This window comes from Hipposideros armiger, unplaced genomic scaffold (genome assembly GCF_001890085.2).
Source record: "Hipposideros armiger isolate ML-2016 unplaced genomic scaffold, ASM189008v1 scaffold_141, whole genome shotgun sequence".
NCBI classification, from domain to species: Eukaryota; Metazoa; Chordata; class Mammalia; order Chiroptera; family Hipposideridae; genus Hipposideros; species Hipposideros armiger.
Window position 1 is genome coordinate 60,442 of NW_017731491.1, and position 24,104 is coordinate 84,545.

Below are 24,104 nucleotides of genomic sequence, written 5' to 3' on the forward strand. Positions count from 1 at the left end.
TGGGTGTATTCCTGGAGAATATGCACAAATATTGTTGGATCTTTTTTTAAACCTTTTTTCCTGCGTTGTAGAAATTGAATATATGATTATTGTTGAAAATTTGGACCATAAGGGAAGTACAGACTTGTGAATGTTGTCCATATACTAGCTTTAACTACCTAAAAATAATCCATACCATTTTGTTGTATTGTCCTCTTTGCAAAAACTATTGTGTATATAATGTTTTTATTCTGTCTTTATAAAATCAAACACAGATACAGAAAATTCACAAAACAAATATATAGCTTAATGAATTATTATAAATAAAATTCCTTTGTAACCACTACCTAAGACATAAAACTTCGCCTTCTACTCTAGAAGTTCTTCCATATGTCTCACCCCAATTACAACCCCTCCTTTTCCCCAAAGTAGCTATCATACTGAACTTATACTAATATTAATAACTTTTGGGAATTTCTTTATAGTTTTACCATCTGAGTGTGCAGCCCTATATTCCATAATTGAGATTTTGAGAATTCTTTGTATATTTTGGATACAAATCCTTTTTCAGATACATGATTTGAAAATAAATTTTCCCATTCTTTGGCTTGACTTCATTCTTTTCTTTTAAAAGTGTCCTTTGCAAGAGGAAAAGTTTTTAATTTTAATGTCCAAAATACTAATTTTGCCTTGTATAGATTATGCTTTTGGTGTCATATCTAAGAACTCTTTGACTAACCTAAGGTTATAAAATTTTTCATCTGCATTTTCTTCTAAATGTTTCATATTGTTAACATTTTACATTAAATTAAACATTCTGAATTAATTTTTCTATAAGGTGTGAGATATGAGTCAAAGTTCATTTTCATACGTATGGATTTCCAATTGCTGTGGCACCACTTTTCAAAAAAGATTATCTTTTCTCTGTTGTACCTTTGTCAAAATCAATTGACTATATTTTTGTGGGTCCGTTTCTGGACTTCTGTTTTGTTTCATTGGACTATGTGTCTATCCTTATTACCACACCATCTTGATTATTGTGGCTTCATATTAAATCTTGAAATCTGGTAGTGTGAGTCCCCTAACTTTATTATGCTTTTTAAAAATTGTTTTGACTAATTTGGATCCTTTGCCTTTTCATATACATTTTAGAATCAGGTTTTTTGATATCTACAAGAAATTCTGTTGGGTGTTGATTGAAATTGTGTTGACTCTATGAATCATTGAATTTTTGGATCAATTTGGGGAGGACCTCAACAATGTTGAATCATTCAGTTCATGAACACAGAATATCTCTTCATTTAATTGGCTGATTTCTTTCATCAGAGCTTACCGTTCTTACGATGTACATTCTACTCAATAGACTTATATTCATTTTCTTCCCTTGCTGTTTTGTATATTCCTTGGGATTGTTCATGTACACAATATGTCAGCAACTAGATACAGTTTTATTTCTTCCTTGTTATGTATTCCTTTTCTTTCCTCTGTTTTCCTTATTGCATGGACTAGAACTTCTAAGTACTATGCTGAATAGGAATAATTAGACTGGACATCCTTACCTTGTTTCTAATCTTTAGGAGAATGCTTTCAGTCTTTATAATCATTAACTATGATGTCAGCTGTTGGCTTTTGTAAATACCCTTAACCACGTTAATGTTTCCCTTCTATTCCTAGTTTTTTGAGATTTTATCATGAATAGATGTTGAATTTCTCAAATCCATTTTTCTGATTATATTGATATGTGCTTTTTTCTTCTTTAGTCTTTTAGAATGGAGAATTATGTTGATTTTTGAGTGTTAAACTAGCCTTGCATTTCTGGGATAAATCCAACTTGGTTTTAATGTATTATCATTTTTATATATTCCTAGAGTTGATTTGCTAATATTTTGTTGAGGATTTTTACTATTATGTTCATGAGAGATATTGGTCAGAAATTTTCATTTTTTTGTAACTGCTCTTGTCTGGTTTTGATAGTGTAATAATGGTCTCATACAATGAATTGGAAGTATTCTCTCATGTAAGCTTGAAGAGGTTATAGAGAATTGTTTCTTTAATATTTAATTCAATTTGATAGTGAAACTATTTGATAGTGAAACTAATTTCACTGGACTGGTGTATTCTATAGAAAATTTTAAACTATGAATTTAACTTCTTTAATATACATATGACTATTCAGATTATCTGTTTCTACTTGAGTTTTGGTAGTTTATATCTGTCAAGTACAGGCAATTTATCTATTTCATCTATATTGTCAAATTGATCTGTTCATTGTATTTCCTCATCTTTTTAATGCCTTAGGGCCTATAGTAATATCCCCCTTTAATTTCTGTTTTTGGTAATTTGTGTCTGTTCTTGTTTTCCTTGGTTAATTTTGGCACAAGTCTTTTAAGTTTTATTTACTTACCCCCACCCATAAACCAGCTTCTGGTTTTACTGATTTTTCTCTTGACTTTTTGTTTTCTCATTTTATTGATTTCCACTCTGTTATTTAGTATTTCCTTTCTTATATTTATCTTTGGTTTTATTTAAAGTTTTCTTTTTCTATAGATTCTTAAGACAGAAGCTTAGATTACTGATTTGAGATTTTTTTTTTTTGTAATTTAGCATTTAGTGCTTTAAATTTCTGTGTGACCACTGCATTAGCTATATCCTACAAATTATAATGTTGTATTTTTATTTTCACTCAATTCATATGTTCCAATTTCCCTTGAAACTTATTTATTGACACAAGGGTTACTTAGAAATGTGTTGTCTAGTTTCCAAATTTTGTGGGTTTTTAAAAAAATAGTTATCTTTCTGTTACCGATTTTAAGTTTAATTACACTGTGGACAGATAACATATTTTGTATGAGTTGAAATGTTTTACACTTAATATTTGTTTGATGGCCCTGAATATGATCTGTCTTGGTGGGAATATCATATGTGCATTTGAGAAGAATGTATGTTCTGTTGTCAGGTGGAATATTGTAGAAATGTCATGAGGTCAAGTTGGTTGATAGTGTTCTTTGTATTTTCAGATTACTTTTTAAAAAAAGTTTCTGAGAGAGGGATGTTGGAGACTACCATTATAATTATAGACTTGTTTTAATTATCTTCTCAGTTGTATCAATTTTTGCTTCATGTAATTTGAAGTTCTTTTGTCAGGTAAATACAAATTTTAGATTTGATTAATGGAACCATGTTATTACATAATGTCCCTTTTTATCACTTGTGATTGTCCTAGCTTTAAAGTCTATTTTGTCAGATATTAATGTAACCACTCCTGCTTTCTTATTTTTTTTTTAATTGGGGAATTGGGGGGATGGGAACAGCGCTGGGGAATTGGGGAAGAGGAACAGACAAGTTGCCGTCCTTTTGTTCTTCAGTCTAGTTGTGGAGGACATCGCTTCACTGGCCCATGTTGGTATTATCATTGCGCTCTTCCCGGCTGAGGCAGATCAGTTGCCGGCTTCTGGACGGCCGCTCACGGCGGCTGCTGCCTGCCTCACTCTGGCTGCTGGCTACACACGGTAGCCCACAGCAACCCACCTACTGTCTCAGGTGACTCACGGCAGCCCAGCTCCAGGTTGAGCTGTTGTTGAGCATCTTAGCTGTAGAGGAAAGTGTCACTGGCCCTCATATGTGGGATCCGAACCGGGGCTCTCTGGCATCCCAAGCCAGTTCTTAACCATCGCGCCACTCAGCCGGCCCCCACACCTGCTTTCTTTTGTTTAATATTTTACATTTCTCCTTTCTTTTGTTTAATATTTTACATTTCTTTTAGAGCAGGTCAGCTGGCAACAGATTTCTTAGTTTTTCTTCGTCTAAAAATCAGCGTCTGTCCCTCCCCCCCACCCCCATCTCCCTCGTCAGCGGGGCTTCATTCCTTAAGAAGACTTTTGCTAGATAAAGGATTCTGTTCTGGATTGGTAGTTTGTTCCCTTCCTCACCTTAAAGATACTATTCCATTTTTCTGTGGATTCCATTGTTTATTACAAGAAACCTGTGGTCATTCAAATTTTAGTCCATATTTGTTTTTAACATTTTGATTATAATGTGTCTAGGCCTGATTTTCTAAAATAGTTTTTTATTTTTCAATTACAGTTGACATATAATATTCTATTAGTTTCAGGTGTACAACATAGTATATAGACATTTATATACCTTACAAAGTGACCACCATCCTGATACATCTAGTACCCATCTGACACTACAGATAATTAAAATATTAACTATATTCCCTATGCTGTACTTTACATCCCTGTGACTACTTTCATAACTGGCAATTCATACATCTTAATCCCTTTCACGTTTTTCAACCATCCTCCCCAGCTCCCCATCTAGCAACCATTAATTTGTTATTTATGAGTTTGTTTCTGTTTTGTTCATTTTATTTTTTAGGTTCCTCATATAAGTGAAATCATGATATTTGTCTTTCTCTGTCTGACTTATTTCACTCAACGTAATACCCTCTAGGTCCATCCATGTTGTTGCAAATAGCAAGATTTCATTCTTTTTATGGCTGAGTAATATTCCATTGTATATATGTACCACATCTTTATACATTCACCTGTCGATGGACACTTGGGTTGCTTCCATATCTTGGCCATTGTTAATAATGTTGATTGGAGGTTTTCTGCTACCTTGTCTCCCAAATTGCTGATTTGATCCTCTGCTTCATCTGATTTACTGTTGATTCCCTCTAATGTATTGTTGTTTTCAGTTATTGTATTCTTCATTTCTGACTGGTTCTTTTTTATGTTTTCTATCTCAATTTTTAATCTCCTGTCTCTTTGTTGACGTTCTCACTGAGATCATTGAACATCCTTATAAACAGTGTTTTGAACTCTGCATCTGGTAGTTTGCTTGTCTCCATTTTGTTTAGTTCTTTTTCTGGAGCATTGTTCTGTTCTTTCACTAGGGCATGTTTCTTTGTCTCATTTTGTCTGCCTCCCTGTGTTTGTTTCTATGCATAAGATAGAGCTGCTATGTCTCATGATCTTGATGGAGTGGCCTTATGTATTACGTGTCCTGTGGGGCCCGGTGGTGCAGTCTCCCTGGTCACCTGAGCCAGGTGCTCCAGATGTGTCCCTTGTGTGCGTTGTGTGTGTACTCCTGTTGTAGCTGAACTTTAGTTGCTGTTTGCACATCAGTGAGAGGGATTGACCCACAGGCTGATTGGTTGTGAGGACTGGCTGTGACTACAATGGAGGAGCTGTTGTGCAGGTGCTGATACTATGGAGCAGGATTCACTTTAGTGGGGCTCTGGTGCCTGCTGAGTCTGCCTATTGGGTTTGTCATTTGTGGAAGTGGTTGGGTGGTGCTGTGGTGTGGTCTGAAGCTGGCTACCAGGAGTGTTGGTCATGGGACCTCTTGGGAGGGGCTCTGGTGTAGACCAAGGTCAGCTGCTGCCTGTGCCCTTCCCAGGGCCACTTGGTATGAGCTACAGAGTGATCTGCAGATGGTTGCCACTTGTGCTGGGCTTGGTGGTGCCTGGGAGAGGTTAACCTGTGAACTTAAGGCTGGCTGCTGCTAGTGCTGGGTTTGGGGCTGCTTAGCAAGAGGTAAGGGCTCAAGTCCAGATGCTGCTTGTTTGAGGTTTGTGAACTTTTGAGAGATTTTAGGAAAGTCCATGGCATGAGCCAAGACAGGGCATTTATGTGGAAGAGCCACTGGAAGCAGCTTGGGTGGACCCACAAGTTGGGTGGGCGGGGTTTCAGGGAATCACCACACTGGGGCTCATGTTGTTAGTTTAGCTAAGTTCATGGAGACTCAGATGTGGTGCCCTCCTGTGCAGGTGGATGGGTGGGCTCAGCAATGGGACAATGGCTTCTGCCAGCCATTTGTGTCTGGGAGAAAGTTGCCCTGCCAGCCCTGAAGAAAGATAATTCAGTTCCTCCCCATATGTACATGGTGCCTCTTGAGTTGCTGATCCGGTGCTGGAATTTAAAGCAAGTGAGTCCATCAGTGAGTAAGTCCCTGAGTGGGCCCTCTAAGAGGACTGCCTGGGTCTCCAGCAGCTGTCTTGCTTAGCCACAATCTGCCCTGGTTTTCACAGCCAGAAGTTATGGGAACTTCTCTCCCTGGCACTTAAACCCTGAGCTGTGGAGGCTGGGATCCCTCGCTCCTCAGGGAGTACCTCCTCAGCCAAGATATCCCTCCTGATTTTTAACTGCCACACTTGAGTGTGGGACCAGTCCATCCTGCATCTCTCCCCTCCTGCCAGTCTTGAAGTGGCTTCTTTTGTATATTGTTAGCTGTAGGACTTCTGTTGACTTCAGGTGATTCACAATGATGGTTCTGTAGTTTAATTGTAATTTTGAGGTAGTCCTGGGAACAAGTGAGCATTTACCTATTCCACCATCTTGACCGGAAGTCTGTTTTTGTTTGTTTTATTTTGGCATTTATCCTGTTTAAGCTTTGCTGAGCTTCAAAAATCTCTACATTTATGTGTTTTTGTCCAATCTGAGAAGATTTCTGCTATTACTAAAAAAAATTTTCTTAACCAATTTATGTTTCCTTTCCTTAATACAACACCAATGTTGTGAAACTTAGACAATTTGATATTGTTCCACAAGTCACTATTTTTCAATCTTTTCTCCCTCTCTGTTCTCCAGTTTAGATAATTTCTATAGCTCTGTCTTCAAGTTTACTGACTGTTTTCCTCTATCATCTCTGTTCTGCAGTTGAGCCCATGCAATGAGGTCTTTTTTTTTTTCCTTTAAATTTCTTATACTGTATTTTTGTTCTAAACTTCCTATGTGTTTCTTTTTTTTATAATTCCTGTTTCTCTAAGAACTTATGCCTTTCCAATTGTTTCAAGAGTGTTAACTGTTATTTATTATGGTTATAATAGCTGCTTTAAAGTCTTTATGTTATAATTCCAACATTACTTATTTTAAAATAGACATCTGTTTGTCCTTTTTTACCTTGATAATTTGTTACATTTTCTAGTTGTGTGTGCGTGTGTTTTATTTGTTTTCCCATGTAGACTAATTATCAGTTTTATCCTGGACATATTGAATATTGTGTTGTTAATTCTGATTCCTGTTAATATCCTCTGGAGAATATTGATTTGTATATGTGTGTGGATTGGTTTTTTTCCCTACACACTAACTCATTTAAATGGCAAGTTATGTCTTACTTTCTATGGCTGAAGTTCTGTTTAAACCTTCTCTGTGTTCTTTGCATTTGCTGGAACAGTACATCTCAGTGATAGTCTGGGGCTTGGGCAGTGATTTATATTATAGATTAGTTCTCTTTAGCCTTTGCTACACACTTTAAAGTCTGATTTACACACCACAGTCAGTTTTGTGTGTACCTTTTCCAGCTCTCTCCTCTCCATGATTTCCTGCATATTCTTCAGTTTCCAGTGGCCTTTTCCCACTTCCTCTAACCAGAAAAACAGGTCTCTATCAAAGTTTTAGACTTCTTTATTTTACAGTTCTAGGGCTGCCCTTAGGTGAAATGGGGAAAGAAGACAGAGGGGGAAAAAAGATAAAATTCCTCTCACACTTTTTGGATTACAGGGGCCCTGTTTTTCCGTTTTTCTGGCCAGAGAGATAGGTTGTCTTACAGGGTTTTTCTGTTGCTAGGCCAGTGCAATTCTGTGGGTGAACAGAGAAAAAAAGGAAAAAAAAGGCATTTCCCTCCACAATCTCCAGGTCTCAGGGTTTTCTTTTTCCCAGTCCTTTGGACAGAAAAAGGGAACGTCTGTAAGAGTTTTTTTGTCAGCATCCTCAACATAGTTCTGTAACTCAGGCCACTTTTAGGCCAAAGCTGGGAGATAAAGGGGGAAAATAAAATCAGAAAACCCATGGTCATACTTGACGAGTCTTCAAGTTTGACTTCTTCCCCTAATCATTTATATTACCTGTGTATAGAATATTGATATATATCCTTTGGCTATTTAATGTTGGTGGATTAGGTACTTTCTAAGTGATTTGAATGATATCTGTGTATTTAAGGAATATTAACCTTTAATTGTGTTTGCTCTGGATGTTTTGAGTTTTGTGTTTGACTCCATTTTTTTTTGACAAATATTTTTAAATGCATTATATTAGCCTTTTGTGAGTTAAAAAAAATGCTGGTAGTGAAATCAGAAACGTGTCATGAGAAGTCTCCTTGTACCTCCCCTGGAAGTTATAACAAATTGAATGGCTATAATTCAACAAAGGATTCCCTACGCAGCACACAAACACGTCTGAGAAATCTGCGCATTGAAATATCTGAAGGTGGGCAAATCGGGGTGAACAGGAGAGAAGGGAAGGGAGAAGTGCAGAGACTGGGTTACAGAACACAGCCTGGAGGTCATTGAGGTCTCCTGAACAGGGAGGATTGAGACTGCAGGAGCACGTTGTGTGGCCCCAGCAATCCTGCCTGAGGAAATCAGCATATAATATGACTGTATGCAGTGATCTGGTCAGAGATCTCAGGGCAAAGACATAAGAAAACAAAACCATGGAGCCTGACCGCCTCCCCCCACCTTCCCAGAGCTCCCTCCGTCGCACCCTCCCAGTGCTAGCAGTGGGCCCAGAAAGAAAGAAAGAAAGAAAAAAAAAAAGGTAGCCATGTTGGATTAAAGAGCAGAATATCTACAGCCCTGAGAACTGGAGAGAGTTCCAGAGTGGCAGACACACAGTGCAGCTAATTCCGGTGACAGGGAAGGAGCTGTAGGGACGAAGCAGCTGTGGTCTGGCAGTCGCCAGCGCGCGGAAGAGAGCAGGTCCCAGTCGTGCCTGCTACCTCTCCCAGCCCACCCTACCCCACCATCCCAGTAGATCGCGGCGGGGGCATCCAGGGCTGCTGAGACACACAGCTCTGCATCTGGCTGCAGGGGAAGCACTGGGATTTCAGAGGCTCAGAACCCCACTGCCCACCATATTCTTCCACGGGAGTGGTATACTGAGACCGAGGCAATGTGGCCACAGATGAGACTCGCACCTCCCCAGGAAATCTCCCACCAGGGGAACAGCCAGAACAGTGCAAGAGAATACAAAATGCTCCAGCACCACCTACTGGAAAGCAAAAGAAAGACCTCTTCGTATCAACCTGCTGCAGATTCCACTCCTGTAGATGCCCAGGAAAAGAAATAATTCATTAGCTGCCATGAATAACCAAGGTAACATGGCAGCTCAGAAAGAAAATGAAAAATCTCCAGAAAAGGAACTTATAGACATGGAAACATGTGACTTAAATAATAGGGAACTGAAGAGTGCAGTTCTGAAAAAAACTCAATGAGGTGCAAGAAAACTCAGGCAGTTTAACGAACTCAGAACAAAAAATATTTTACCAATGAGATTGAAATTTTAAAAAAGAACCAAATAGAAATTCTGGAGCTGAAGTAAAAGAGAGGAAGAAGGAAATAGCCAGCTTAGGAAATGGAGCTGACCAAATGGAGGAAAGAAGTAGTGATATCAAAGATAGAGATCTAGAAATAACACAGATGAAAGAAGATGTTGTTAGAAATGGAAGAACTATCTAACTCCATCAGGAAGAGCAATATACAAATAATGGGTATACCAGAAGGAGAAGAAAGGGAGAAGAGCACAGAGAGTCTATTCAAACAAAGTCAATGAGAACTTCCCAAACCAATGGAAAGAAGTGGAACCTCAAATCCAAGAAGCCAACAGGGCACCTAATTACCTCAATCCTAACAGGCTTTCTCCATGGCACATTATATTGAAGCTGTCAAATGTTAATAACAAAGAATTATCAAGGTAGCCAGGGGAAAAAAGGCTGTAACCTACAAGGGAAAGCCCATTAGGTTATCATCAGACTTTTTAGCAGAAACTCTACAAGCCAAGAGGGAGTAGAATCAAATATTCAAACTGTTTGAAGAGAGAAAATATATATCCAGCGAAGTCATCCTTTAGATATGAAGGTGGAATAAAGATTTTTCCAGATATACAGAAGCTAAGTGAATTTTGTACCACAAGGCCTGCATTACGGGAAATACTGAAGGACGCCATTCAACCTGAAACAAAAAGACAAAAGGATACAAAACCATGGCTAAGATTACTAACACAGACAGACAGAAGCAGGAAATGGCAACCTCTACACAGGATAGGGCATTATACGCTTAACATAAAGGGTAAAGAAGATTTTTAAAAAAGACAAAGACGACAGTTTGCTACTGCAACTCACAGCATAAATAGGGATAATTTGTGACAACAAAAACAAAATGGGGGAGAGCAAAGGTCTGAATTTGCAAGGGGGAATGGAGATAACCATGATGAAATACAAAGGACTACTGTATATATGAACCTTCATTTACATAAACTTAATGTAACCACTGGGAAAAAAAATCCAGAACTGATACACATAACATAAAAGAGAACATAGGGGAAAAAATAATTCATTGCCACCAAACTAAAATAACAGACAGAAACAAAAAGGCAAAGACATTGGAGACACCAAGTTACCAGAAAACAAAAGACAAAATGGCTATAGGAAAGCCTTATACAAGTATATCAATAATCACCCTAAATGTAAATTGACTGAAGTCACTAATAAAAAGACACAGAGTAGCAGTTTGGATGAAAAAAACAAAACCCAATCATATGCTTTCTCCAACAGACACATCTCAGCTACAAGGACAAATATAGGCTCAGAGTTAAAGGGTGGGAAGTGATATTCCAAGCAAATGGCATCCAGAGAAAAATGGGGGTAGCCATACTTACACCTGACAAAACAGACTTCAGGATAAAAAAGGTAATGAGATAAAAATGGACATTTCATAATGATAAAGGGGACAGTACAACAAGACATAATAATTATCAATATATATGCTCCCAATCAGGTTGCACCAAAATATATAAAGCAGTACTCACAGAACTGAAGGGAGAAACTGACAAAAACATAGTAAGGGACCTAAATATGCCATTGACAGCTATGACTAGATCATCCAAACAGAAAATCAATATGGAAATAGCATTAAATGACACATTAGACCAAATGGACATAATTGACATTTACAGCACACTTCACCCTAAAACGCCAGACTATACATTCTTTTATAAAGTCTACATGGAACAGTCTCAAGGATAGATCATATCTTGGGACACAAAACTAGCCTCAGCAAATTTAAGAAGACTGAAATCATACCAAGCATATTCTCTGACCACAAGGCTTTGAAATTGGAGATCAACTGCAAAAGGAAAGTGGGAAAAACCACAAATACATGGAGATTAAACAACATGTTATTAAAGAACTACTGGGTCAAAGAAGAAATAAAAGGAGAGATCAAAAGATACATAGAAACAAATTAGAATGAAAACACATCATATCAAAATTATTGGGAAACAGCAAAAGCAATATTAAGAGGGAAATTAATATCATTACAGGCCTATCTCAACAAACAAGAAAAATCCCAAATAAACAACCTAACATTACATCTTAAAGAACTAGAAAATGAACAAATGAAACCCAAAGTGAGCGAAAGGAAGGAAATAATAAAAATTAGAGCAGAACTAAATGATGTAGAGAACAAAAAAGATAACAGAAAAAAATTAATGCAGCAAACAGTTGGTTCTTTGAAAAGATTAATAAAATTGACAAACCCTTGACTAGACTCACTAAGGAAAAAAAAGAAAGACAAAATCAGAAATGTAAGAGAAGTTATGACGGATTCTACAGAAATACAAAGGATTATATGAGAATACTATGAAGGACTATATGCCACCAAATTATTTAATTTGGACAAGTTCTTAGAAATATATAACCTTCCTAGACTGATCATGAACTAGAAAATCTATTGGGCTGTCGGAAAAGTCATGACACATTTTTGCAACGAAAAAAACAGAAAAAAATACATCATGACTTTTCTGACAACCCAATAAATAGGCCCAGCAAGAGTAAGGAAATTGAAACAGAATCATCTAAAACCTCCCTAAAAGCAAAAGTCCAGGACCAGATGGCTTCAATAGTGAATTCTACCAAACATTCTAAGATGATTTAATACCTGTCCTCCTCAAACTCTTTCAAAAAATTGAAGAAGAGGCAATACTTCCTAACTAATTTTATGAGGCCAACATTACCCTGATACCAAAACCTGGTAAGGGTAACACAAAAGAAGAAAACTAGAGGGTGCATTTGTTAATAGTTGGCTTGGGACGCCAGCTCTAAGCAGCAGGACTCCGGTTCGGATCACACATGTGAGCCAGTGATGCTGTGCCCTCTACGGCTGAGATGGTGAACAACGGCTCGACCTGGAGCTGAGCTGCCATGGGTCGCCGGCATCAGCGTATTCTGCAGCCCCTACTGCAGTGGGCTGCAATAAGCTACCATGCGTGGTAGCAATAATGAATGGGACTATATCAAACTAAAAAGCTTCTTCTGCACGGCAAAAGAAACCATCAACAAGACAAAGAGGCAACCCATCTGAATGGAAAATTATAAGAGGTTTGACAAGTTCATGAACTTGTTGCAATGATGTTGCTAATCTTTTTTTGATATCAGAGGGATTATTCATTATGAATTTGTACCAACTGGACAAACAGTTAACGAAGTTTACTATTTGGAAGTGCACAAAAGGCTGCATGAAAAAGTTAGACGACTTGAACTTTTCGCCAACAATTCATGTCTCTTGCAATCATGACAGTGCACCAGCTCACACAGCACTGTCTGTGAGGGAGTTTTTAGCCAGTAAACAAATAACTGTATTGGAACTCCCTCCCTACTCACCTGATCTGGTCCCCAATGACTTGTTTCTTTACCCGAAGATAAAGGAAAGGAAGACATTTTGATGACATTCAGGACATCAAAGGTAATACAATGACAGCTCTGATGGCCGTTCCAGAGAAAGAGCTCCAAAACTGCTTTGTAGGGTGGACTAGGTGCTGGCATCGGTGCATAGCTTCCTAAGGGGAGTACTTCGAAGGTGACCATAGTGATATTCAGCAATGAGGTATGTAGCACTTTTTCTAGGATGAGTTTGCAAACTTAATTGTCCAACCTCGTATTAGCAAACAATGCCTCTGATAAATGGCTAATATCCAAAATACATAAAGAACTCATACAACTCAGCAAGCAAAAAAAATCCAGTTAAAAAATGGGCAGACAGGGGGCCGGCCGAGTGGCGCGATGGTTAAGAACTCGCTTGGGATGCCAGAGGGCCCCGGTTCGGATCCCACATATGAGGGCCAGTGACACTGCCCTCCACAGCTAAGATGCTGAACAACAGCTCAACCTGGAGCTGGGCTGCTGTGAGTCGCTGGCGATGGCGTAGGCTGCAGCCCCTGTGGCAGTGGGTTGCCATGGGCTACCGTATGTAGCCAGCAGCCAGCGTGAGTGGCCAGCAGCCGCAGAGCGGCCGTCCAGAAGCCGGCGACTGATCTGCCTCGCCTGGGAAGAGCTCAATGATGGTGCCAACTTGGGCCAGTGAAGCAACGTCCTCTACAACTAGACTGAAGAACAAAATGACAGCAACTTATCTGTTCCCCTTCCCCCAATTCCCCAATAAAAATCTTTAAAAAAAAAAAATGGGCAGACAACCTGAACAGACACTTCTCCCAAGAAGACATACAAATGGCCTACAGATATATGAAAAAATGCTGAACTTCACTAGCTATTAGGGAAATGCAAATCAAAACCACAATGAGATATCACCTCACACCTGTCAGAATGTCTATCATCAACAAGACAAATAGTAACAAGTATTGGGGGAAATGGAACCCTCATATATTGCTGGTGAGAATGTAAACTGGTACAGCCACTACAGAAAACAGTATGGAGGTTCCTCAAAAAGTTAAGACTAGAATTACCATTACGACCCAGCAGTTCCTCTCCTGGGTATCTACCCCCAAAATCAGAAAACATTTATCCATAAAGATATATGTACCCCGATGTTCACTGCAGCATTATTCATGGTGGCCAAGACATGGAAACAACCAAAGTGTCCTTCGATAGATGACTGGATAAATAATATGTAGTACATATACACAGTGGACTATTTCTCGGCCATAAAAAAAGATGAAATACTGCCATTTGTGACAGCAGGGATGGATCTTGAGATTATCGTGTTAAACTATTGAAATAAATCAGAGAAAGTCAGGAACTGTTTGACCTCATTCATATGTGGGATATAAAACTGAAAATGACATGGGAACAAGAAAAACAAACTCATAGACAACAGTTAAGTGGTTACCAGAGGGTATGGGGCAGGGATGGTAGAAGAGAGAAAAGGGGATCAAATATATAGTGATGGCAGGAGAACTGACTCTGGGTGGTGAACACACAATGCAGTTATAGATGATGTTTTATATAAATGTACACTTGAAATCTATGTAATTTTACTAACAAATGTCACCCAATAAATTTAATAAAAATAAATTTAAAAAAAATTGTTAACAGCCTTTTGCATATTCTCCCTAGTCAGAGTATGTATTTTTCTAGTTTTAGAAATGTTTTATTTTTCTACAATTTAAAGTAAAATTTCTTAAAATTATAAAGTGGTTGCTGTAAAAATTTAGATAATACAGATATATTGGCTAACAAGTAATGCTTTTTTATCAGAGAAAATACTGTTTTGATACATATTCTTCCATACTTTGTTCATAAAATTTGTGTGTGTGTGTGTGTGTGTGTGTGTGTGTGTGAAAAGTCATGACGCATTTTTGCAATGAAAACAGAGAAAAAATACGTCATGACTTTTCCGACACCCATATATATATGCTGCTTAGATTTTAAGCCATTTAATTTTTTGAAGTTGTTTATTTAGTTGAGGTATAGTTTACATAATGAAGCTATTTTAAGTGTACAGTTAGAGTTTTGACAATTATATACTTGTACACTATCCCAATTAAGTTATAGAATTCTATCAACCCCAAAAGTTTCTTTAGGCCCTTTTGTAGTCAAGTTCCCTATTCTTGCCGCTACCAGCCCAGGCCACCATGGAGCTATCACTTTAGACTAGTTTTGCCTGTTTCAGAATTTATCAGGGTAAACATACAGTATATGTACTCTTATTTTTTGCTTCTTTTGCTGAGCATAATGCTCTGATAATCATCTGTTGTTGCATGTATCACTTTATTCCTTTTTATTGCTGTATTTCATTGTGTGAGTATACCACAGTTTTATTTTACGTTTCTTTGTTGGCAGACATTTGTATCATTTGCACTTGGGGGCTTAAAGCTGCTGTGCACAGTCTTTTGTGTGTCTGTGTTTTCATTTCTTGAGTAAATAATAACTATTTAAGGAATTGCTCCATCATTACAGTAAATGTTTGTTTAACCTGATAAGCTTGTGTTAAAGTGTTTTCCAAAATGGTTGTACCATTTTACACTCCCATCAGCAATGTAATGAGTTTCAGTTCCTCATGTCCATTTATCAAATTATTTTCTCATATTTTGTGTAAGTAACTTTGGTATGGGTTCCTTAAAGTGGGGTTTTTGTGTGAAATGTAAGTGCATATTGAATTTGCTAGATTTTGCTGTATTTTTCTCCATACAGTTTATACTGGTTTTTTGTTTTTGTTTTTTTTATAGCTGAGCCATCCTGCCACCTGTTGGTAGCTCAGTGGCTACTCAGCTCGGGCCGGGACTCGAACCGCTGTTGCTCAGAGCTCAAACTCTTGAGCGAGCTCTTAACCAACTGAGCCACTCGGCCGGTCCCATACAGTTTATACTGTTTTTGCATTACCATTACTAATGTATGAGAATGTGTATTTCTCTTCCACCTCACATCACATCATGATGAATTTTTGCCATTCTAGTAGGTACACAATGAAATCTTAATATAGTTTTAATTTCTCTTTGAGTGATGTTGAACATAGTATCATATATTTGTTTCCTTTTTTTTTTCCTTTCAACTATCCATATCTCTGCCAGATTTTTTTCTTTGCTGTTTTTTGAAACTCTTTCTATATTAAAGCTATGTGCTTGTTTTCCCTTTGTTTTTTGAAACTCTTTACATATTAGGGATATTAATCCTTTGCAAACATAAGGTTCAAACATTTTTTCCAAATTCATCATTACATTTTTGTTTGCACTGTCTTTTTCCATGACTCCTCCTCCCAACTTTACTTTTTATATTGTTAAATGTATCAGTCTTTTTCCTTATTGTTTGGGATTTGGATCATAGTTAGGAAAGTTGCCTCACTCCCTGATCACAATGGACCTTGGTCCTATTTCTTTCTCGTACTTGTATAGTTTCATTTTTTTATATCTGTATTTCTGACCCATATGTAATTGTGATGTCCAGTTTGAGGATGTCCAGTTTGAGGAACAGGTGTTGTTTTATTTTTTTTTCCAAATAGCTATTAGTGATATTGAACATAGTGTTGCTGTGTAACACTAATACGTTAAGATTTCTCCCAACAACTTTTACCAAATCTTATTTTTCCTCATTGATTTGAGGTACCTCTAAGCCATTTAGTATAATGTTTATATAAGATATGTGATAGGATTATAATTTTTATAATTTTTTCCAAATGTGTTCTCAGGTTTCTCAACAACTTTTATTTATTTTCTAATTATATGTTAAATTCCAAGATACACATATATGACTTTGTTTCTGGACTCTCTTTTATATCGATTTATTTGTCCTACTTGTAGTATTCTAGTGATGAAGGTAGTTTTATGTTATCTTTAGGTATTTGGTAGAGCAAATGTTCCAATTCCCTCATTATTTCTTGTTTTTACGATTATTTTGGATGTGCTATACATATGAATTTTTTTGAACTTTAATAAATTTTGCATATTATAGTCATACTATTTGTTCAGTAAATATTTCTTGAAGTTAGATCATTTTTAGGGGTGGTATAGAGAGAATAAGTATTCCTTTTTAGTTCAACAAATATTTATGTAATATTAACTGTAGGAGGTAGGGTGTAGGACGTACAGAGATAATATAAAAATGAATGAAACACATTGTGCCTACATGTTTAGGAGAAAGAGAAATAATTGCAGTATAATACAGCAAGTGCTGTAGGATGTTTTGGAGCAGGAAGGGAGAGTGACCAGCTCTTCCTACTAGAGTTAAGATTTTATAAACATATTACATTTAATCTAAATCTTGAAAAATTTTGAGTGGGAATTTGTTAGGCCAATAAGAAAGATGATGGATATCGTTGAACTAGTTAGAAAATTTCAATGTAAAATAATTCTTGTAATAAGGGTACTAATACTCAAGTTCTTAAGGTCTTAAGTAACACTGAAGACTGTTTTTTACAGGTAGATTAATTCCACTTTATATGAAATTTAGTTCAATTTCCTCATTTTAGAAGTGAGACTTGCTTATGGTCATATATTCTTGAAGGAACTGTAATTGAAACACTTTGTTCCAGGGAACTTCCAGAGCAGGCAAATTGGTAAAAGTATATGGGACAGCCTTGAACGTATGTTATAAATGGAATACAAATAACAATTAACAGGTAGTGTTTTTATTGCAGTGTAGTGTTAATTTAGGGAGGTCAAAAGATATGTAAATATGTTTTATTTAGTTACAAAGAAGTTTTCTGGCAAGAATTAAAATTGGTTCAGTGACTTAAAATTGAGACAGGTTATATAAAGGTCATGGGGAGAATTGGCTAGAGCTTTATTTTTCCTTAGAAGCCTAGTGAAATCAGTTTTGGAGGTTTGTGGGTTTTTTTTAATTGGTGAATTTAAGCAGGTTAAGATAGCTAACATTTAATGTAGTGCTTATTATGCCTGAGTGCTCATCTGTGCTTACATTTATTAACTTATTTAACACTTACAACTACTCAGATTATTATTTTCATTTTACATATTAGGAAAATGAGGCTACCTAAGTCACAGCTTATAAAGAGTGTTGCCAGGATTCATATCTAGGTAGTGTCATTCCAGAACTCAGGTTCTGAAGCCTCTCAATTATGAGTCATTGTTAAAATTGGGTAATATGATATAAAGGAACTGGTAGCAGAATTACCAGGGAATTTACTGGTGTATCTACATATCTGATGAAGTAGATTTGATAAAGGACATATTTTGTGGGAATCAGGTTTATGGGGGAAACAGTTGTCTACATTAAATTCATTACTTTCTCCCATTGCATTTTTCTTTGGAATGTCTGTGTTCCAGTTGACTGAATACTGACATATGGTAACTGAAAGGAAAAGAAAGACCACTTACTGAGTTAAATCTTATGTGTGTTTTCTTATATTAGAACATCATTAATAAATGAGACCCTTCCTCTTATTGGAAACATACTATGAGTACATCTTGAGTTGTATGTATTTTTAATCGTCTGTTGTATTATCTCTTCTGCTGATGGGCTTACTGTATCAGGATTAGGTAAATCTTTTAAGTACTGATACAGAAAGGCTTCCAAGATATAAGGATTTATTTAACTTTTAGAAGTGTATGTGTAGTATATGCTTATATACTATACATATATATGGTAGGAACCTTTGTTTGTTTGTTTTTTAAGCACCACAGATGATTGTGATGATGAATCAGGTTTAGGAATTACTGTACTGGTAGACCGCACTTGCTTCTCAGTGAAGTTCTAGACCTGAGATAATTTTGAATGTGCTGTTGAAAAATGATCTTACTTTAATTATTCTTAGCAGTTTTTGCTTTTCCTGACTTTTTTCTTTTCTTATTTCTCTACAGTTGTTTATGCCAACGTGGCTTCATTCATACAGATGAACCAAGGATTGGGATAGCAGTATAAAATTAGAATCATTCAGCTGATTGCTCAGCAGGATGCCATCAACTAACCGAGCAGGCAGCCTCAAGGACCCTGAAATTGCAGAGCTCTTCTTCAAAGAAGATCCAGAGAAGCTCTTCACAGATCTCAGAGAAATTGGCCATGGAAGCTTTGGAGCAGTGTATTTTGTAAGTGTTAAAGGCTTAATGTCAGTGGCCAGCATTTACTTAATATCCAGTCCTGGCAAAGTAAAAAACAATTATATAAAGAGATACAGGCCATAGTCCATTTTATAGTCTCTTGAATAGGTGTGTGTGTATAATATGAAAGTAGATAGTTTTATTTATTGAGCTTCTTGGATTGGAAAAATGGGAACGAATATTATTTTGCTTGAATTTACATGTTGTTTAGAATTTTTAGCACACTGTTAGCCTTATCATTTGTATTGCTATAGAATTAAACATTGCAGAACACTGACTTCTGTGAAGTTCCATACAGAGTCAATTTTAGTGTTATGAAAATCTAGGATTATTATTTGGCAGAAGGATATGTACCAAAGTCTTTTTTTCTTGTGTGTATGTGTGTATTTTATGCTAAAAAAAAAAAATCACCAAATTTGCCATTTTAACCACTTGTAAGTGTATAGTTTGTGGCATTAATTGCACTCACAATGATGTACAACCATTACCACTATTTTCAAAACTTTTTCATCACTACAAACAGAAACTCGGTATCCATTACCGTAACTCCAGACTTCCCCCTCCACCCAGCCCCTGATAACCTCTAACCTACTTTTTGTCTCTGTAATTTGCCTATTCTAATATTTTATGTAAATGGAATCATACAGTATTTGTACTTTATGTATAACTTATATCACTTCACAGGTCATCCATGTTATAGCATATGAGTACTTCATTCTTTTATATAGCTGAATAATATTCCATTGTATGTATATACCATGGTTTGTCCATTCATCTGTTGATGGACAATAGACTGTGTCCACCTTTTGGCTATTGTGAATAAATGCTACAGTGAAAGTTGACATATAAGTATCTGAATCCCTGTTTATAAATTTGGATACGTACCTAGGAGTGAAAATACCAGATCACATGGTAATTCTTTGTCAATTTAAACTTTTTGAGGAAATGTGAAACTGCACCATAGAGTCTACTCCATTTCCATTACCACCAGCAATGTGCCAGACTTCTAATTACTCCATATCCTCACGAACACCTGTTATTTTCTGTTATTTTGATTGTATCCATTTTACTAGGTGTGAAGTAGTATCTCATGGTTTTGATTTGCATTTCCCTAATGACTAATAATGCTGAGCATCTTTTCATGTGCTTATTGGCCATTTATATATCTTCTTTGGAGAAACGACTATTTAAGTCCTTTTCCTAGTTTAAAATTTGAGTTGTCTCTTTGTTGTTGAGTTGTAGGGTTTCCTTTATGTATTCTGAATATTAAATTTTTATCAGATATATGATTTGCAGATATTTTCTCTCATTCTGTAGTTTTTTTTTCACTTCCTTGATAATTTCCTTTGCTATACAAAAGTTTTAAATTTGAATGAAGTCCAGTTTATATGTTTTTTCTTTTGTTGCTTGTACTTTTGGTGTCATGTCTAGGAATCCATTGCCAAATCCAAGGTCTTAAAGATTTACCCCTAGTTTTCCTTCTAAGAGTTTTATGTTCTTAGCTCTTATATTTGATCCATTTTGAGTTAATTTTTGTATATGTTGTGAGGTAGAGATCCAACTTCATTTTTTTTGCATGTGGAAATCCAGTTGTCCCAGTATCTATCATCTGTTGAAGAGACTTTTTTCCCCATTGAATTTGTCTTGACATCCATGTCAAATCAATTGGCCATATTGTACAGATTTATTTATGAACTCAATTTTATTTTATTTATCTATTCATCTTTATTTATAGCACTGTTTTGATTACTGTGGCTTTGTAGTAAGTTTGAAATCAGGATAACTTTGTTATTGTTTTTAAGTATACTTTTGGCTATTTTGGACCCCTTGCAATTTCATATGAATTTCAGGATTGGCTTTTCCATTTCTGCAATAAGTCTGTTGTGATTTTGATAGAGATCACTTAAATCTATAGATTATGTTTGGTAGTATTTGCATCTTAAAAATATTAATTCTTCCAATCCATAAACACAGGATGTCTTTCTAAACATTATTTAGGTCTCCTTTAATTTTGTTCAGCAGTATTTTGTAGTTTTCAGTATACAGGTCTTACACTACATTGCTTAATTTATTCACAATCTGGTATTCTTAAAGATACTGTTGTAAATGGAATTACTTTCTATAATTGCCTTTTCAGATTGTTCAGTGCTGGTGTATAGAAACACAGCTGGTTTATCTGTATTGATCTTTTTTTATTATTTATTTTTCAATTACAGTTGACATGCAATATTATATTAGTTTCAGGCATACAACATAAGTGACTAGCCATTTATATACCTTAAAAAGCGATCACCCTGAGGGCCGGTCGAGTGGCTCAGTTGGTTAACAGCTCGCTCAAGAGTGCAAGCTCTGAGCAACAGTGGTTCGAATCCTGGCCCGAGCTGAGCTGCCCCTGAGCTGCCAACAGGTGGCAGGATGGCTCAGTTAAAAAAAAAAGTGATCACCCTGTTAGGTCTAGTACCCATCTGACACCATAGATAGTTATTAAAATATTATTGACTATATTCCCTACACTGTACTTTACATCCCTGTGACTATTATTATAACTGGCAATTTGTACATATTAATCCCCTTCACCTTTTCACCCATCCCCCAAAGACCCCCATCTGGCAAATATCAGTTCGTTCTCTACATCTATAAGTTTGTTTCTGTTTTGTTTATTTTGTCTTTTAGATTCTACATATAAGTGAAATCATATGATATTTGTTTTTCTCTGTCTGACTTATTTCACTTAGCATGATACCCTCTATGTCCATCCATGTTGTTGCAGATGGCAAGATTTCATGCTTTCTTTATAGCTGAGTAATATTCCATTCAATATATGTACCACACATCTTTTTTTTTTTTTAAGATTTTTATTGGGGAGTTGGGGGATGGGAACAATGCTGGGGAATTGGGGGAAGGGGAACAGATAAGTTGCTGTCGTTTTGTTCTTCAGTCCAGTTGTGGAGGACATTGCTTCACTGGCCCAAGTTGGCACCATCATTGCGCTCTTCCCAGGCGAGGCAGATCAGTCGCCGGCTTCTGGATGGCCGCTCACTGCGGCTGCTGGCCGCTCACGCTGGCTGCTGGCCGCTCACGCTGGCTGCTGGCCACACACGGTAGCCCATGGCAACCCACTGCAGCAGGGGCTGCAGCCTACGCGGTCGCCAGCGACTCATGGCAGCCCAGCTTCAGGTTGAGCTGTTGTTCAGCATCTTAGCTGTGGAGGGCAGTGTCACTGGCCCTCATATGTGGGATCCAAACCGGGGCCCTCTGGTGTCCCAAGCCAGTTCTTAACCATCGCGCCACTTGGCTGGCCCGGTATTTTATTCTTTTAATGCAACTGTAAATGGGGTTGTTTTCTTATTTCTCTTTCTGGTAGTTCATTATTGGTATGTAAAAATGCAACCAATTTCAGAATATTAATTTAGTATCCTGCTACTTTACTGAATTCATTTATTCTAATATTTTTTGGTGAAATCTTTAGGATTCTCTATATCTAGTATCATGTCATCTGCAAACAGTAGTTTTACTTCCCACTTTCCAATTTGGATGCTTTTTATTTCTTTTTCTTATCTGATTGCTGTGGCTAGGACTCCTAATACTGTGTTGAATAAAAGTAGGGAAAGTGGACATCCTTGACTTGTTCCTGATCTTAAAGAAAAGGCTTTCAACTTTTCACTGTTTATGATGTTAGCTGTGGGTTTGTCATATATGACCTTTATTATTTTGAGGTATATCCTCTCGTTCCCCAGTTTGCTGAGATTTTTTTTTTAATCATAAATGGATGTTGGATTTAGTTAAATGCTTTTTCTGCATCTATTGAAATGATCATAAGATTTTTATCCTTCATTTTATTTATGTGTGGTATATTACATTAACTGATTTGTGGATACTTAACCAACCTTCATCCTGGGAATAATTCCCATTTGATCATAGTGTGTGATCTTTTTAATGTGTTGTTGATTCGGTTTCCCAGTATTTTATTGAGGATTTTTGCGTCTATGTTTATTAGGGATATTGGCATATGTATATCTAATCTTCATATTTTGTGGTATCAGACAAATTCGTGTGGGAGTGTATGTGTCTGTGTGTTGCATATGTTGAGTGTGTGCACATGAATGAGTGCTTCACTCTTTGTTTCCTCTCACCATGACAGGGCTAAATGTACAGTGTCTGTCTATAGAGTATATAGAGGAAGGACACTCCAGTCATATTTTTTTAGATGATTAAAAATAGCTCATATAACATATCTCTAAATTTTCATTAATTGGCAGTAGGGATCACCTTACATTTAAAAATAGTCTAATTGAGCCAGATCTGGTGGCTGTCTCATCAGCCAAGCTAATGAAGCACTGGTATCGCAAATATCTGAAACCAAACCAGAGTCAGATGTCCAAAAGAACCACTATCTCTAGATTGCTAGGAAAATAAACATTCTCTTTTAGTTTCCAGTACTTAAATAGAACCAACATGACGCCAATAGATGGGCCACAGAACACTGGCCTGGGAATCAGGTAGTGCCAATAAATGTGGCAGGCCACATATGATCCCAGTGAAGTCATTTATTTACATTACAAAAGTTTTTTTCTTCAGTTTAAAAAATTAGATGAATACTAATTTGTATTCTCTTAGGGACTTGGCAAGTTTTATATTTTCAATGGTTATAGCAAATATTTTAGTGTTATAAGAAAAAAAGTAATAAATACACAAAAGAAATATAGAAAAACCATTTACATATAATTCATTGATAATGATTATTTCAGATCATTGTTTTTTTTTTAAGATTTTATTGGGGAATCGGGGGAAGGGGAGCAGACAAGTTGCTGTCCTTCTGTTCTTCAATCTAGTTGTGGAGGACATCGCTTCACTGGCCCATGTTGGTATTATCATTGCTCTCTTCCTGGGTGAGGCAGATCCGTCGCTGGCCTCTGGACGGCCACTCACAGCGGCTGTTGGCAGCTCACACTGGCTGCTGGCCGCTCACGCTGGCTGCTGGCCACTCACAGTAGCTCATGGCAACCCACTGCAGCAGGGGCTGCAGCCTGTGCCGTCACCGGCAACTCACGGCAGCCTATCTCCAGGTTGAGCTGTTCACTATTTTAGCTGTAGAGGGCAGTGTCATTGGCCCTTATGTGGGATCCGAATGAGGGCCCTGCTGCACAGAGCTGGCCTCCCAAGCTAGCTCTTAACCAATGCGCCACTCGGCTGGCCCTTAAATATTTTTATTTTGCTTTTTTGGATGTGATAAGCAAAATTCGTATCTCCTTTTAATTTGATCACTTAATTTTAATTTAATAATTATTACTAATAAGTTTGGACTTTAATAAGTTATAGCCATTTTTATTTATTATT

At 36.9% G+C, this 24,104-nt stretch overlaps 1 protein-coding gene across 1 annotated transcript in view; it reads left to right on the forward strand.

The window, feature by feature from the left end:
* The window catches only part of TAOK1 (TAO kinase 1), a 145,733-nt gene that overhangs the window by 43,214 nt on the left and 78,415 nt on the right, over positions 1 to 24,104 (forward strand). The window contains exon 2 of the mRNA XM_019650396.1: positions 18,531 to 18,755. Coding sequence (XP_019505941.1) covers positions 18,624 to 18,755 — 132 coding nt within the window. The 5' untranslated portion in view covers positions 18,531 to 18,623. The remainder of the gene's footprint in view (positions 1 to 18,530; positions 18,756 to 24,104) is intronic.